This window comes from Rhinoraja longicauda, chromosome 15 (assembly GCF_053455715.1).
Source record: "Rhinoraja longicauda isolate Sanriku21f chromosome 15, sRhiLon1.1, whole genome shotgun sequence".
Classification (NCBI taxonomy): Eukaryota; Metazoa; Chordata; class Chondrichthyes; order Rajiformes; family Arhynchobatidae; genus Rhinoraja; species Rhinoraja longicauda.
This window is the reverse complement of record NC_135967.1, coordinates 50,016,818-50,033,390: the sequence shown is the minus strand read 5'-3', so window position 1 is coordinate 50,033,390 and position 16,573 is coordinate 50,016,818. Positions and strand designations below refer to the sequence as shown.

The 16,573-nt window shown below is 46.1% G+C and overlaps 1 protein-coding gene across 2 annotated transcripts; it reads left to right on the top strand.

Moving 5' to 3' along the window:
* The first annotated feature begins 1,917 nt into the window (after nucleotides 1-1,917).
* LOC144600730 (interferon-inducible GTPase 5-like) lies at nucleotides 1,918-15,521 on the top strand. 2 transcript variants are annotated; one of them, XM_078412652.1, is made up of 3 exons: nucleotides 1,918-2,048; nucleotides 7,768-7,903; nucleotides 12,044-15,521. In XM_078412652.1, the coding sequence occupies exons 2-3, from the start codon at nucleotides 7,884-7,886 to the stop codon at nucleotides 13,245-13,247; spliced, it is 1,224 nt and encodes a 407-aa protein (XP_078268778.1). In that variant the 5' UTR covers nucleotides 1,918-2,048; nucleotides 7,768-7,883; the 3' UTR covers nucleotides 13,248-15,521. The 2 variants fall into 2 exon arrangements, with proteins under 2 accessions (XP_078268778.1, XP_078268779.1); XM_078412653.1 differs by having other exon boundaries at nucleotides 1,956-2,079.
* The last annotated feature ends 1,052 nt before the right edge of the window (nucleotides 15,522-16,573 follow it).

Genomic DNA, 16,573 nt, shown 5'->3' with positions numbered 1-16,573 from the left:
GGGAGGGAGATGTCGGAGATAGTCCAAGTATATTTAAGAGCAGGATGGAAATTGGAAGTGAAGTGAAGTACAACAGTACTGAAACTGCAATCCTCAAAATCGCAAACGACCTTTTCCTCTCCTCCGACGCTGGCAACCTCAACATCCTCATCCTACTTGACCTCAGCGCCGCCTTTGACACCATAAATCACTCCATTCTCCTCACCCGACTTGAAACCTCCTTTAACATCACCGGCACAGCCCTATCCTGGTTCAAATCTTACCTCATCTCCATTAACAACTGTAAATCCCCCACCGCTCCCCTCCCCCAAGGTGTCCCCCAAGGCTCAGTCCTTGGCCCCCTCCTCTTCATCCTCTACCTGTTCCCCCTTGGTCAATTAATCCGCCGTCATGGTCTCAATTTCCACTGCTTCGCCGATGATATCCAGCTCCTCATCTCCACCAAGTCAGTCTCCCCCACCACACACTCTACACTGACAAACTGCATCACTGAAATAAAATCTTGGCTTCAATCAAATTTCCTCAAACTCAACTGCAACAAATCTGAAATCATCATCATTGGTCCAAAAACACTCACCAAATCCACCCAAAACTTCATCCTCAATATTGATGGTCTCCCAGTATCCACCTCCCCTCACATCCGGAATCTTGGAATCATCTTTGATCAAACCCTCTCCTTCGACAAACACATCAAACACATCACAAAGACAGCCTTCTTCCACCTCAAAAACATTGCCCGTCTCCGTCCATCCCTCTCCTCCACAGCTGCAGAAACCCTCATCCACGCCTTCATCACCTCCCGTCTGGACTACTGCAACAGCCTCCTCTATGGCTCACCCTCAAAAATCATCAGTAAACTTCAATACATTCAAAACTCCACTGCCCGTCTACTCACCCACTCCCCGATCCGTGACCATATCACCCCCGTCCTTTACAAACTCCACTGGCTCCCCATCCCCCAGAGAATCCAGTACAAAATCCTCCTCATAACTTACAAAGCCCTCCATAACCTGGCCCCATCCTACCTGACTGACCTCCTCCACAGGCACACTCCCACCTGCACCCTCCGCTCTGCTGCTGCCAATCTCCTGTCCCCCCCCATCCGGACCAAACTCAGATCCTGGGGGGACAGGGCTTTCTCCATCGCTGCTCCCACCCTATGGAACTCACTACCCCAAACCGTCAGAGACTCCTCCTCACTCACCACATTCAAAACATCACTGAAGTCTCACCTGTTCAGCACTGCCTTCAACCACTGACCGTCACCTCACCTTCTGTCTCCTTTTTCTGTTTGTTTACTTATTTATCTATTTATCCACTTCTCTATGTTCTAGAAATCCCTGTAAAGCGTCTTTGAGTGTTTGAAAAGCGCTATATAAATGTAATGCATTATTATTATTATTAAGTGTATGAAGTCAGTGAGTTCTGCATGCGTACAAGAGGTAGCACCAATGCAGTCGTCCATGTACCGGAGGTAGAGTTCGGGGATGTAGCCGGTGTACGTCTGGAACAGGGATTGTTCAACGTACCCGACAAAAGGCAGGCATAGCTAGGGCCCATGCAAGTGCCCGACAAAGAGGCAGGCATAGCTAGGGCCCATGCGAGTGCCCGACAAAGAGGCAGGCATAGCTAGGGCCCATGCAAGTGCCCGACAAAGAGGCAGGCATAGCTGGGGCCCATGCAAGTGCCCGACAAAGAGGCAGGCATAGCTGGGGCCCATGCAAGTGCCCGACAAAGAGGCAGGCATAGCTGGGGCCCATGCAAGTGCCCGACAAAGAGGCAGGCATAGCTAGGGCCCATGCAAGTGCCCGACAAAGAGGCAGGCATAGATAGGGCCCATAGCTACGCCTCTGGTTTGGGGGAAGGAGGGAGGAGTCAAAGGAGAATTCTAATTGGCTCATGTTGGAAAATGTGGCCAATGACATGAAAGTGTGTGTTTGTGAGAGAGGAAGCGAAAGAGAGAGAGAGAGGGGCGAGCCACACAACTGTTTGTTCTGTTCGTCTCCGCATCTTTCTCCTCTGACGGTTGCTTGCAAGAACGAGTGCAGGTAGGGACAAGCGGTTGAAGCACAAACTGAGGCGAGTTGTCAGCGCGATGGTGTGATGTTGAATGGAGTCACGCTGCAAGGCAGCAACGTTCCACTCAGCGCTCCGTGTAATCTGTTGCAAAGCGACTGAATCCCATTAAAAAATTGGGAAAATTGCGGCAACACTTGAGACTTCCATCTGTGTGAATCCCCCCCATTCCCCCCCCCCCGCCCATCCCCCAATTCCCCCCATTCCCCCCCCCCCGCCCATCCCCCATTCCCCCCCCCCCGCCCATCCCCCAATTCCCCCCGCCCATCCCCAGCGCGGCGCTCTATTTCCGGCTTTGTCTGCGCTTGAAGTTTCGGGGAAATCGAAACTTACAACAGCAGCAAAACAATTGGGTTTTCTCGGAATGGGAGTGGTTTCAGAGAAGGGGCGTTGCAATCAATACAGATAATTCGTGGCAAATAGATTGGGAAACATGATGGGGGAGCTACCGAGTGGCCGCTGGTGTTTGTTGCCACGTTAGCAGTCCGCCCGAATGTCCCAGGCACTAAACGAGAGAACGTGGCCGCTGTTGCCACAAGACTCTTTAACATCCAGTACAGCCGGAGCTGCACAAACTCCAGCCCCGCGGCCCCCTGTGGGTGGCGAGGAGGCTGAGTGCATTGCCTGCCCCTCTCTGAGACTTGTCCACGGGCCTGGGAACCCCCCCTCCCCTCCCTCCCTCTCCCCCCTCCCTCCCTCTCCCCCCCCCCTCCCCTCCCTCCCTCTCCCCCCCCTCCCCCTCCCCCCCATGCAGAATATCCAACCTCTCTCGGTGCCACATGAGAATCATAGAAACAGAGAACAATAAGTACAGGAGTCGGCCGTTCGAGCCAGCACCGCCATTCCATATAATCATGGCTGATCATCTAAAATCTGTACCCCGTTCCTGCTTTTTCCCCATATCCCTTGATTCCTTTAGCCTTAAGAGCTAAATCTAACGCTCTCTTGAAAACATCCAGTGAATTGGCCTCCACTGCCTTCTGAGGCAGAGAATTCCACAGATTCACAACTCTGGGTGAAAACGTTTTTCCTCATCTCAGTCCTAAATGGCCTCCCCCTTATTCTTAAACTGCGACCCCACTGGTTCTGGACATTGTTTCGGTACCTGCTCATTTCGATTGATCTCTTTTAGTGGTAGCATTTGCAGGACAGAAATAGACCCTTCGGCCCAACTAGTCCCTGCCACATGTTGATGGTGGGGAATATGTCAGTAACATAGTTCTCTATCAGATGTAATAGCTGAGGCCATTCGGACCATTGTCTACTCCGCCATTCAATCATGGCTGATCTATATCTCCCTCTTGACCCCATTCTCCTGTCTTCTCCCCATAACCCCTGACACCCATAACATTGGAGAATCTATCTCTACCTGAGAGAACTCCATTGACTTGGTCTCCACAGCTTTCTGTGGCAATGAATTCCACAGATTCACTATCCTCTAACTAAAGAAATTCCTACTCGTCTCCTTCCTAAAGGAACGTCCTTTAGTTCTGAGACTCTCCCACTACCATATAATAACCATATAACAATTACAGCACGGAAACAGGCCAGTTTGGCCCTTCTAGTCCATGCCGAACACTTTCTCCGACCTAGTCCCATCTACCTGCTCTCAGACCATAACCCTCCAATCCCTTCCCATCCATATACCTATCTAATTTACTCTTAAATAATAAAATCGAGCCTGCCTCCACCACTTCCACCGTACAGCCACCACCCTCTGAGTAAAAAAGTTGCCCCTCATGTTACCCCTAAACTTTTGTCCCTAAATTCTGAAGTTATGTCCCCTTGTTTGAATCTTCCCCACTCTCAAAGGGAAAAGCTTACCCATGTCAACTCTGTCCGTCCCTCTTAAAATTTTAAAAACCTCTATCAAGTCCCCCCTTAACCTTCTGCGCTCCAAAGAATAAAGACCCAACCTGTTCAATCTCTCTCTAGCTTAAGTGCTGAAACCCAGGCAACATTCTAGTAAATCTCCTCTGTACTCTCTCTATTTTGTTGACATCCTTCCTATAATTTGGCGACCAGAACTGCACACCATATTCCAGATTCGGCCTCACCAATGCCTTGTACAATTTTAACATTACGTCCCAACTTCTATATTCGATGCTCTGATTTATAAAGGCAAGCATACCAAACGCCTTCTTCACCACCCTATCCACATGAGATTCCACCTTCAGGGAACAATGCACAGTTATTCCCAGATCCCTCTGTTCCACTGCATTCCTCAATTCCCTACCATTTACCCTGGACATCCTATTTTGATTTGTCCTACCAAAATGCAGCACCTCACACTTATCAGCATTAAACTCCATCTGCCATCTTTCAGCCCACCCTTCCAAAAGGCCCAAGTCTCTCTGTAGACTTTGAAAATCTACTTCATTATTAACTACACCACCTATCTTAGTATCATCTGCATACTTACTAATTCAATTTGCCACACCATCATCCAGATCATTGATGTAAATGACAAACAACAGCGGACCCAACACAGATCCTTGGGGTACTCCACTAGACACTGGCCTCCAACCTGACATACAGTTGTCAACCATTACCCTCTGGTATCTCCTATTCAGCCATTGTTGAATCCATCTTGCAACTTCACTATTAATACCCAACGATTTTACCTTTTTAATCAACCTTCCATGTGGAACTTTGTCAAATGCCTTACTGAAGTCCCTATAGACAACATCCAAAGCCTTGCCCTCATCAATTTCCCTGGTAACCTCTTCAAAAAATTCAAGAAGATTAGTCAAACATGACGTTGCAGGCACAAATCCATGTTGACTGTTCCTAATCAGGCCTTGTTTATCCATATGTTTATATATATTGTCCCTAAGTATCTTTTCCATTAATTTTCCCACCACAGATGTCAAACTAATAGGTCTATAATTGCTAGGTTTACTTTTAGAACCTTTTTTAAACAAGGGCACAACATGCGCAATGCGCCAATCTTCCGGCACCATCCCCGTTTCTAATGACGTTTGAAATATTTCCGTCATAGCCCCTGCTATTTCTGCACTAACTTCCCTCAATGTCCTAGGGAATATCCTGTCAGGACCTGGAGACTTATCCACTTTTATATTTTTTTAAAGTGTCCGTACCTCCTCTTCTTTGATCCTCATGGTTTCCATCACTACTCTACTTGTTTCGCTTACCTCGCATAATTCAATATCCTTATATTCCTCAAGAACCTTATTTACTCTCTGCCGCTTATATTTATTGTATATCTCCCTCTTTTTCCGAACCAAGTGTCCAATTTCCCTAGAAAACCACGGCTCTTTCAACTTATTATTCTTTCCTTTCCACCGAACAGGGACATAAAGACTCTGTACTCTCAAAATTTCACCTTTAAATGTCCTCCATTTCTCTATTATATCCTTCTCATAAAACAAAATGTCCTATTTCACTCCTTTTAAATCCTTTCTCATCTCCTCAAAGTTAGCCTTTCTCCAATCCAAAATCTCAACCCTTGGTCCAGTTCTGACCTTCTCCATAATTATATTGAAACTAATGGCATTGTGATCACTGGACCCAAAGTGTTCCTCAACACACACCTCCGTCACCTGACCCGTCTCATTTCCTAACAGGAGGTCCAACACTGCCCCTTCTCTGGTAGGTACCTCTACATATTGCTGCAAAAAACTATCCTGCACACATTTTACAAACTCCAAACCATCCAGCCCTTTTACAGAATGTGATTCCCAGTCTATGTGCGGAAAATTGAAATCACCCACAATCACTACTCTGTGCTTACTACTAATATCTGCTATCTCCTTACATATTTGCTCTTCCAATTCTCGTTCCCAATTTAGCGGTCTATAATACACCCCAATAAGTGTTGCTAAGCCTTTCTCATTTCTGAGTTCCACCCAAACAGCCTCCCTAGTCGAGCCTTCAAATCTATCCTGCCAGAGCACTGCTGTGATATCTTCCCTGACAAGCAATGCAACACCCCCACCTCTTGCCCCTCCGATTCTATCACATCTGAAGCAATGAAATCCTGGAATATTTAATTGCCAATCGCAACCATCCTGCAACCACGTTTCACTGATTGCCACAACATCATACTTCCAGATGTCAATCCAGGCTCTAAGCTCATCCACCTTTCTTACAATGCTCCTAGCATTAAAATATACACATTTAAGGGACCCATCACCTCTTATTCTCAGTTTATTTCTTTTCACTTCTTTCTCTCCTACATATTGGGTCTGAGTGTTTCCCTTCTCTGCCTCCTACCTCAACCACTGCCTATTAGCTATCTGTATTTGAGTCCCTCCCCCCAACCGTACTAGTTTAAAGTCTCCGCAGTTGCCTTAGCAAATCTCCCCGCCAGGATATTGGTTCCCCTCAGGTTCAGGTGCAACCCGTCCTTTTTGGACAGGTCATACCTCCCCCAGAAGAGGTCCCAATGATCCAGAAACTTGAATCCCTGCCCCCTGCACCAGTCCCTCAGCCACGCATTTATCTTCCACCTCACTCCATTCCTATTCTCACTATCGCGTGGCACATGCAGTAAGCCTGAGATTATCACTTTGGAGGTCCTTTTCTTTAACTCTCTTCCTAACCCCCTAAATTCTCCTTTCAGGACCTCTTCCCTTTTCCTACCTATATCGTTGGTACCTATATATATGTACCACGACCTCTGGCTCCTCTCCCTCCCTTTTCAGGATATCTTGGACACGTTCAGATACATCCCGGACCCTGGCACCAGGAAGGCAAACTACCATCCGGGTCTCCCGACTGCGTCCACAGAATCGCCTATCTGACCCCCTCACTATAGAGTCCCCTATCACTATCGCTCTCCTCTTCCTTTCCCTACCCTTCTGAGCAACAGGGCCGGACTCCGTGCCAGAAGCCCGGGCGCTGTCGCTGCCCCCAGGTAGGCTGTACTCCCCAACAGTACATAAACAGGAGTATTTATTGCCAAGGGGTACAGCCACTGGGGTACTCTCTAGTCCCTGCCTCTGCTCCTTGCTCCTCCTAACCTTGACCCACTTGTCTACCTCCCGTGGTCTTGGAGTGACCACCTCTCTATAACTCCTCTCTATAACCTCCTCACTCTCCCTGACCAGACGGAGGTCATCAAGCTGCTGCTCCAGGTTCCTAATACGGTCCCTTAGGAGCCCCGTCTCGTCGCACCTGGCGCAGATGTGGATGTCTGGAAGACTATCAGACTCCCAGACTTCCCACATCCGACACCCAGAACAATAAACTGCCCTGGCACTCATACTCCCCCTTAACTGGGGTTACTCCCAATCAGCTGATTCCTCTAATCCGCTTCCACCAATCCGCTGCTCCCTCCCGTCCGCGCTACTTTTTCAAATGGAACGTTGCAGAGTTGGGCGCGCTCTCACCTCTCCAACGGCTCCTGGGCCTCTGGTAAGCAAGGGCTTCGCGCTCCTTTTTAAACTTACCGCCCGGACGCTGCACCAGTCGCTCCCACCTCTCCAACGGCTCCTGGGCCTCCACTAGTGGAAACACCCTCTCTACATCCACTCTACACAGGCTTTTCACTATTTGGTGAGTTTCAATGATGTCCCCATCATCCTCGTAAACTCCAGCGAGTACATGCCCACTTTCTAGTAAATTGCATTAAACCCATCCCGATTAAGGGTGATATTCCCAATAGCCTCAGGGATTTCTGGTACAGAACAAACCAGCACTCACTCTCTCACTACTTTCCTCTTGAAGGAGAAGACTCGCACATCCAAGGACGAAGAGGAGTTCTGATCCCCGACCTCACCTCAGCACAGCGTGAGGATCACTGGATTATCACACAGGCCGGCACCGACGCACAGAGATCAGAAATGGGAGGAGGCAGCTCCAGGTAGGTCCGGACATGCCGCACCTTGTCTCCCTGTCTCCCTGTCACCTTGTCTCCCTGTCACCCTGTACCTTGTCACCCTGTGTCTCCTTGCCTCAGTACAACCTGCCAGCGCAGGGCATGGCCAGTGCTCAGATTGCCCATTGTTACAGGAGAGAGCTCGTTGATCGGCAACTGAAGTCCTTTCTCTTTGCATCTAATCTCTTTTCACGATGTAGACATTGGAGTCAAGACAACCAATTCATATCCCTTTTTAACTGCCCTGAGCAAGTGGCCCGGTCATACTTCCTCAATAGCTGAGTCCTTCCTTCAGAAGGAATAGTGATATCTTTCATAAGCAGCATGCTGTGCATGCTAATGGTGGCAGCATCCCTTTACACTAAAATGCTTGTTAGTGCAGGTTTTGGGGTTTGGAATTGTTCTCAGAGTAGCTCAGGTAAGTAGCAGCATGGCATCTTGTGCTTGGCACACAGTGAACCCATTGCGTGTTGGTCGTGGAAGATGTGATCATTTTGATTGTGGGACGGTGCACAGTGTTGTTTGAGCTGTGCTCATTGCAGGCAAGTGGGGAAGATGGATCTGTGGTTGCAGCTTTACTCAGAACATTCCTGACCCCAACCTTGTGGTTAGTGGAAAGACTTTACAAAGGGGAAATCATGCTTGACTAATCTTCTGGAATTCTTTGAGGATGTAACCAGGAAAATTGACAGGGAGAGCCAGTGGATGTGGTGTACCTTGACTTTCAGAAAGCCTTTGACAAGGTTCCACATAGGAGATTAGTGGGCAAAATTAGAGCACATGGTATTGGAGGTAGGGTACTGACATGGATAGAAAATTGGTTGACCGACAGAAAGCAAAGAATGGGGATCAATGGGTCCCTTTCAGAATGGCAGGCAGTAACTAGTGGAGTACCGCAAGGCTCGATGCTGGGACCGCAGCTATTTACAATATACATTATTGACTTGGATGAAGGGATTAAAAGTACCATTAGCAAATTTGCAGATGATACAAAGCTGGGTGGTAGTGTGAATTGTGAGGAAGATGCTATGAGGTTGCAGGGAGACTTGGACAGGTTGTGTGAGTGGGCGGATGCATGGCAGATGCAGTTTAATGTGGATAAGTGTGAGGTTATCCACTTTGGTGGTAAGAATAGGAAGGCAGAGTATTATCTGAATGGTGTCAAGTTAGGAACAGGGGACGTACAACGAGATCTGGGTGTCCTAGTGCATCAGTCACTGAAAGGAAGCGTGCAGGTACAGCAGGCAGTGAAGAAAGCCAATGGAATGTTGGCTTTCATAACAAGAGGAGTTGAGTATAGGAGCAAAGAGGTCCTTCTGCAGTTGTACATGGCCCTACCACATAACCATATATAACAACTACAGCACGGAAACAGGCCCGTTCGGCCCTTCCAGTCCATGCCGACCACTCTCCCTGACCTAGTCTCATCTACCTGCACTCAGACCATAACCCTCTAATCCCCTCTTATCCATATACCTATCCAATTTACTCTTAAATAATAAAATCGAGCCTGCCTCCACCACTTCCACCGGAAGCCCATTCCACACAGCCACCACCCTCTGAGTAAAGAAGTTACCCCTCATGTTACCCCTAAACTTTTGTCCCTCAATTCTGAAGCTATGTCCCCTTGTTGGAATCTTCCCCACTCTCAAAGGGAAAAGCCTACCCACGTCAACTCTGTCCGTCCCTCTCAAAAATTTTAAAACCTCTATCAAGTCCCCCCTCAACCTTCTACGCTCCAAAGAATAAAGACCCAACCTGTTCAACCTCTCTCTGTAGCTTAAGTGCTGAAACCCAGGCAACATTCTAGTAAATCTCCTCTGTACCCTCTCCATTTTGTCGACATCTTTCCTATAATTTGGCGGCCAGAACTGCACACCATACTCCAGATTCGGCCTCACCAATGCCCTGTACAATTTCAACATCACATCCCAACTTCTATACTCGATGCTCTGATTTATAAAGGCAAGCAAACCAAATGCCTTCTTCACCACCCTATCCACATGAGCCCTAGTGAGACTGCACCTGGAATACTGTGTGCAGTTTTGGTCTCCAAATTTGAGGAAGGATATTCTTGCTATTGAGGGCGTGCAGCTTAGGTTTAGTAGGTTAATTTCCGGAATGACAGGACTTTCATATGTTGAAAGACTGGAGCGACGAGGCTTGTATACCCTGGAATTTAGAAGGATGAGAGGAGATCTTATCGAAACATATAAGATTATTAAGGGGTTGGACACGTTAGAGGCAGGAAACATGTTCCCAATGTTGGGGGAGTCCAGAACAAAGGGCCACAGTTTAAGAATAAGGGGTAGGCCATTTAGAACTGAGATGAGGAAAAACGTTTTCAGTCAGAGAGTTGTGAATCTGTGGAATTCTCTGCCTCAGAAGGCCGTGGAGGCCAATTCTCTGAATGCATTCAAGAGAGAGCTGGATAGAGCTCTTAAGGAGCTCTTCAGGAGTATGGGGAGAAGGTAGGAACGGGGTACTGATTGAGAATGATCAGCCATGATCACATTGAATGGCGGTGCTGGCTCAAAGGGCCGAATGGCCTCCTCCTGCACCTATTGTCTATTGACTTGCAGCGTCGTGATGTGGGCCAGTCACTGCAGGATCAGGTCTTTCAGCCCACAATGTCTCTGCTGAACATAATGCCAAGGTAAACTAATTTCATCAGCCAACATGATCTACATCCCTCCATACCCTGCATATCCATGTGCCTCGCCAAAAGCCTCTTAGACGCCACTGCCATATCTGTTTACACTACCACCCTATGTGGTACGTTCCAGGCACCCATTAGTCTCCAGTGTAAATACTTGCCCTGTAAATGTTCTTTACACTTTTGTCCTTTAACCTGAAAGCTATGCTAGGTATTCTTTGACATTTCCATCCGGGGAAAAAGATTCTGTCCATCAGGTATCCCCCTCAATCTCTAGCATTCGGGAGAAAAAGATCCAAATTTGTCCAACCTATCCTTATAGCAAAAACCTCTAATCCAAGCAGCATTCTGGTAAACGTTGTATGCACTTTCTCCAGGGCCATCGCATCCTTCCTCCAATGAATGAGTAGAACTGCAGGCGATACTCCAAATGACCATGGTCTGATAGGAGCAGAATTAGGCCATTTGGCCCATCAAGTCTACTCTGCCAGTCAATCATGGCTGATCTATCTCTCCCTTCTAACCCCATTCTCCAACCTTTGCCCCATAACACCTGACACTCTATCCTGACACTCTTTCACTAAGTTTCAACGAGGCCTCCCCTTATTCTTTTAAACTGCTGTGGTGGAGGCCTGGTCCTGTCAAATGCTCATCATCGTGCCAGTCTGAAGATGGGTCTTGACCCGAAACGTCACCCATTCCTTCTCTCCTGAGATGCTGCCTGACCTGCTGAGTTACTCCAGCATTTTGTGAGAGAGTTGTAATTCTGTGGAATTCTCTTCCTCAGAAGGCAGTGGAGGCCAATTCTCTGAATGCTTTCAAGAGAGAGCTAGATAGAGCTCTTAAGGATAGCGGAGTCAGGGGGTACAGGGAGAAGGCAGGAACGGGTTTACTGATTGAGAATGATCGAATGGCCGAATGGCCTCCTCCTGCACCTATTGTCTATTGTCAAACCAAATTCTTCGTATGTTGCAAAACATGCTTGGTTAATAAATTACGATTATGATTATTATTATCATTGTACCTGTTTCCATCACTTTACTGACATCTAGTTCCAAATAGCCACCAGTCATCTTTCCCCCTCAAGATTATCTGCTTCACTTTGCTCTGTGACAAGAAAAGCATTTCAACCATAACTATGCTTATCTTTATCGTTGTGCATGCTGTACAATCAATAGGTCAGATTGACATGAGGATATCTGGTCATGATGCAATGTGCAATGTATTTGGATGCTGTTTCAACTGGAAACTGTCATGGTTTCCTTTCAGTCATGTTTCCTTTCAGTCATGTTCCAACACATGTTTCCTTTCAGTCATGTTCCAACACATGTTTCCTTTCAGTCATGTTCCAACACATGTTTCCTTTCAGTCATGTTTCCTTTCAGTCATGTTCCAACACATGTTTCCTTTCAGTCATGTTTCAACACATGTTTCCTTTCAGTCATGTTCCAACACATGTTTCCTTTCAGTCAACAGGCGGCTCAGTCTGAGACCCCCACATTCTTCACGCAGGAGGAGCTCAGCAAACTGACATCCGACTTCCAAATGGGTGGTGTGGAAAAGATTCAACCTCTGATACGGAATAAGATGAATGAGCTGGACAACACCAAGCTGAACATTGCCGTGACGGGAGAGACAGGTGCAGGAAAATCCACCTTCATCAACACCATGAGAGGGCTTCGTAGCAAAGATGTGGGAGCGGCTGCGGTTGGGACCAAAGAAACTACAATGGAGCCAACCGGATACTCACATCCCAATCTGCCCAATGTCCGCTACTGGGACCTGCCGGGGGTCGGATCTAGACAATTCACCGCGGGATCCTATCTGAAGGAAATGCAATTTAAAAAATACGATTTCTTCATCATAGTGTCAGCTGGTCGATTCAAAGAGAATGATGCAAAACTTGCCAATGAGATTAAGCGGCTGGGGAAGAGGTTCTATTTTGTTCGCTCGAAGATTGACGCTGACCTTTATTCTGTGCGGATGGAACAGAAGGAATTTGATAAAGAAGAAGAATTGGAAAAGATCCGGAGTGACTGCGTCTGTGGGTTGGGGAAGGTCGGGATCCCTGATCCCAGGGTGTTCCTGATATCCAGTTTTCAACAGCATTATTATGATTTTGTTCAGTTTAATGAAGCACTGGAACGTGATTTACCAAATATAAAGAAAATGATCTTTGTGCTGGCACTTCCCAACCTCAGCGTGGAGATTGTTCAGAAGAAAAGTGAGTTGCTGAAGAAGGAGATCTGGGCATTGGCGACCCTCTCGGGAGCAGTAGGAGCCATCCCTGTCCCTGGAGTCTCTCTCGCGTGTGACATTGGCATACTGATTGGAGCAATCATCCATTTCAGGAAATGCCTGGATCTTAATGACACTTCCCTTCAGCGACTGGCCAACAGAACAGGTAAATCCATGGATGAGCTGAAAGCAGCAGCAAAAACTCCCCTGCTGGGAGAAATAACTCCAGATATAATTATGAGGATAGGTTGGGGAGCTGCTATTGTGACGGTTTCAGCCCTGGAATTGGCTCTAGACTTTGTCCCAGTCATTGGTTCAATTTTTGGAGCAGGTTCATCGTTTCTCATGACCTTCAAGATCCTGAGAGATGCGCTGAAGGAACTGACGGAGAGCGCGGAGAGGGTGGTGAGGGTAGCGTTTGACATTAGAACATAGAAGAGTACAGCACAGGAATGGGCCCTTCAGCCCACAGTGTTTGTGCCAAACATTATGCCAAGTTCAACTGATCTCATTTGCCCATACATGATCCTGGCTGATCGTCCACAATCAGTAAACCGTGCCTGCCTTCTCCCCGTACCCCTTCATTCCTCTAGCCCCAAGAGCTCTATCTAACTCTCTTTTAAATTCATTCAGTGAATTGGCCTCCACTGCCTTCTGTGGCGGAGAATTCCACAAATTCACAACTCTCTGGGTGAAAAAGTTTTTTCTCATCTCAGTTTTAAATGGCCTCCCCTTTATTCTTAGACTGTGGCCCCTGGTTCTGGACTCCCCCAACATCATGAACATTTTACCTGCATTTAACCTGTCCAATCCTTTAAGAATTTTATATGTTGCTATAAGATCCGCTCTCACCCTTCTAAATTCCAGTGAATACAAGCCCAGTCGACCCATTCTTTCATCGTATGTCAGTCCCGCCATCCCGGGAATTAACCTGGTGAACCTATGCTGCACTCCCTCAAGAGCATTAATGTCCTTCCTCAAATTAGGAGACCAAAATTGCACACAATACTCCAGGTGCGGTCTCACAAGGGCCCTGTACAACTGCAGTAGGACCTCCTTGTTCCTTATTGCAAATCCTCACGTGATGATGGCCATCATGCCATTAGCTTTCACCTCTGCCTGCTGTACCTGCATGCTTACTTTCAATAGATTGAAAGTAATCAATAGACTGAAGAAGTCAAATGCCAAATCTTGCTGGATAACTAGAAGAGGGATAGTATATTTATGATGACGAAGAACCACCAGTGAGATGGACAGGTTTTACTTCCACAAATTCAGAAGCTCTGTAACAATCAAGGTGAAATGTTATTAAGTATGTGCCTATAGAAGGCACAGTTTGGTGAACTTTCAGTTTGGAGATACAGCATGGAAACAGGTCCATCAGCCCACCAATTCCACACTGACCATTGATCACCCTTTCACACTATGTCCACTTTACCCCACTCTCTCATCCACTCACTCCACACTAGAGGCAATTTTACAGAGGTCAATTAACCTACAATCCTACATGCCTTTGGGGTGTGGGTGGAAACCTGAGCACCCCAGTGGAAACTCACATGGAAACCATGCAAACTTCACACAGGTTGTATCCTCGGTAGGGATCAAACCCGGATCTCAGGTACTGAGGCAGCAGACCTACCCGTTGCACCATTGCCAGGTACCAATCAACAGCACCTTACAGTATGCAGCCAATTTGACAGGCATCAAAATGAAGCTGAAATGCTGGGGATATTTAGCAAAAAAGAGGTGTAGTAAAGCACACAAATTATTGGAAAAATGCAAATCCATCATCCCTACAAACCTCTGAGGTTTATAGTTGGGTCAGATTTTCACCGCCAGATTCTTGTCTCATTGACCTGTGAATTTTCACCAGTCAGATGTGTGAATGAATTGTACTTCAGGAAGTTGGCCCCAGTGGCTTTTGGCAAGGTCCTGTGTACAGAGGGCAGTCCGTGTTGAAGTTCTCTTGCGTCACAACGATGAAGAAGCCCCAATCACAGAATTTACTAAAAAAAATGTGGATGTTCAGCCATGATCACAATGAATGGCAGTGCTGGCTCGAAGGGCCAAATGGACTCCTCCTGCACCTATTTTCTATGTTTCTAATCCTTACCAATATATGATGCACATCCCACACGCAAGAAGTTGTCATGGTTTTTAAAAACCTTGAATGCCATTGCAAATAATTGAAGAACTATTAAAATGGTAAAACAATTCTTGCTTGTTCACCCTTCAGAGTTTTATATTAACACGTGGAGATGGGGGTAGAATTAATAATTATATAGATAATAATTATGCAACACAACTAAACAATCTTTAGACATTTTTATTACCACAGGTAAAAACCATGAATTTATAACAAAAATCAATAGATAACATGACAAAATATTATGATCTCTTGAAAGGAATAATATTGGGTAAAAATAATGTGTAGCTTAAAATCTGAATTGTAAACACTCATTTAACGCATGTTGAACAGAAAAGATAGATCAGCCGTGATTGAATGGTGGAATAGACTTGATGGGCCGAATGGCCTAATTCTGCTCCTGGAACTTATGAACTGTATTAATTCTGATTTTCAGCGCAATGTATGTTCACGATCTGAATTATTGAAAAGCGCTCTGTGATTAACATACAATATTCAGAATATTTCTCTCATAAATACATATCTGTGCCTTGCGATTGTACAAGATAAAATTTCAATAGAAATGGAAATATTGTGGTCTGACGTTTTTCTTGCGTTTGGTTGCACAGCGCAATGTATCTCGAGAAACACCAAGAGAGTTGTGTGTCCTGCGGAAATGCATTGCACCTTTCCACAGGTTGCCAAGGTCCTCCATAGAGTACAAGATTCCATGCAACTTATGCACATAATATTTACAAACATTAATCAATGGGCAGCACCTCATTCCACAGACTACAAGTCAAAGTCATCTGCTATATTGAGGATGCAATCCAGGGTATTGTGGTAATCAATAAAATATAGAAAAAATTGGTTCGTCATAAAGACTTTACAGATATGGGGGACTTAAAGAAATGATGACAGGCGTAATTTATTCAGACTGCAGACTGTTCTAAATATTCCAGTGAGCAAATTGGTTCCCTTAATTAATGAAATAACAGATCATTTAAGAGTTGTGTTGAATTTAGTTTGGGTAAAGGACTAATCTAGTAGAGGTGTATAATTGTCTGATAGAGATGTATAAAATCATGAATGGAATAGATCGGGTAGATGCACAGAATCTTTTGCCCAGAGTATGGGAATTAAGAACCAGAGCTCGTAGGTTTAAGGTGAAGGGGGAAAGATTTTATAGGGATCTGAAATCCCACAAAGTGTGGTGGGTGGATGGAACAAGCAGCCGGAGGAGGCAGGTACTATAGCAATGTTTAAGAAACATTTGGACAGGTACATGGATAGGACAGATTAGGATGGACATGGGTCAAACACAGGCGAGAGGGACTAGTGTGGATGGGACATGTTGGTCAGTGTGAAGGAAACTAATTTCACTGTGTTAACAATTAACAGATGTGACAATAAAAAGCGCAATTGAGTATTTAGTGGGCAAGTTGGGCAGAATGACCTATTTCCACACTGTGTGACTGATTAAATTATGTGATCAGGAATAATACGAAGAAATTTGCAAAGATCATATCGGGGCTGGTGTTGAGAAACACTTCTGACAGCGCTGTTGCAATGCAATGCATCCCTCCAGTAATACAGACTTAATACATTCAGCAACTAACAGACATGATGGATGCAG

What these genes read in the sequence shown, in the direction of transcription:
- LOC144600730 (XM_078412652.1), top strand. Translation starts at nt 7,884, where the DNA reads ATGGGAGGAGGCAGCTCCAG. An exon ending in ATGGGAGGAGGCAGCTCCAG is followed by an intron (nt 7,904 to 12,043) that starts GTAGGTCCGGAC and finishes GTTTCCTTTCAG; the next exon opens with TCAACAGGCGGCTCAGTCTG.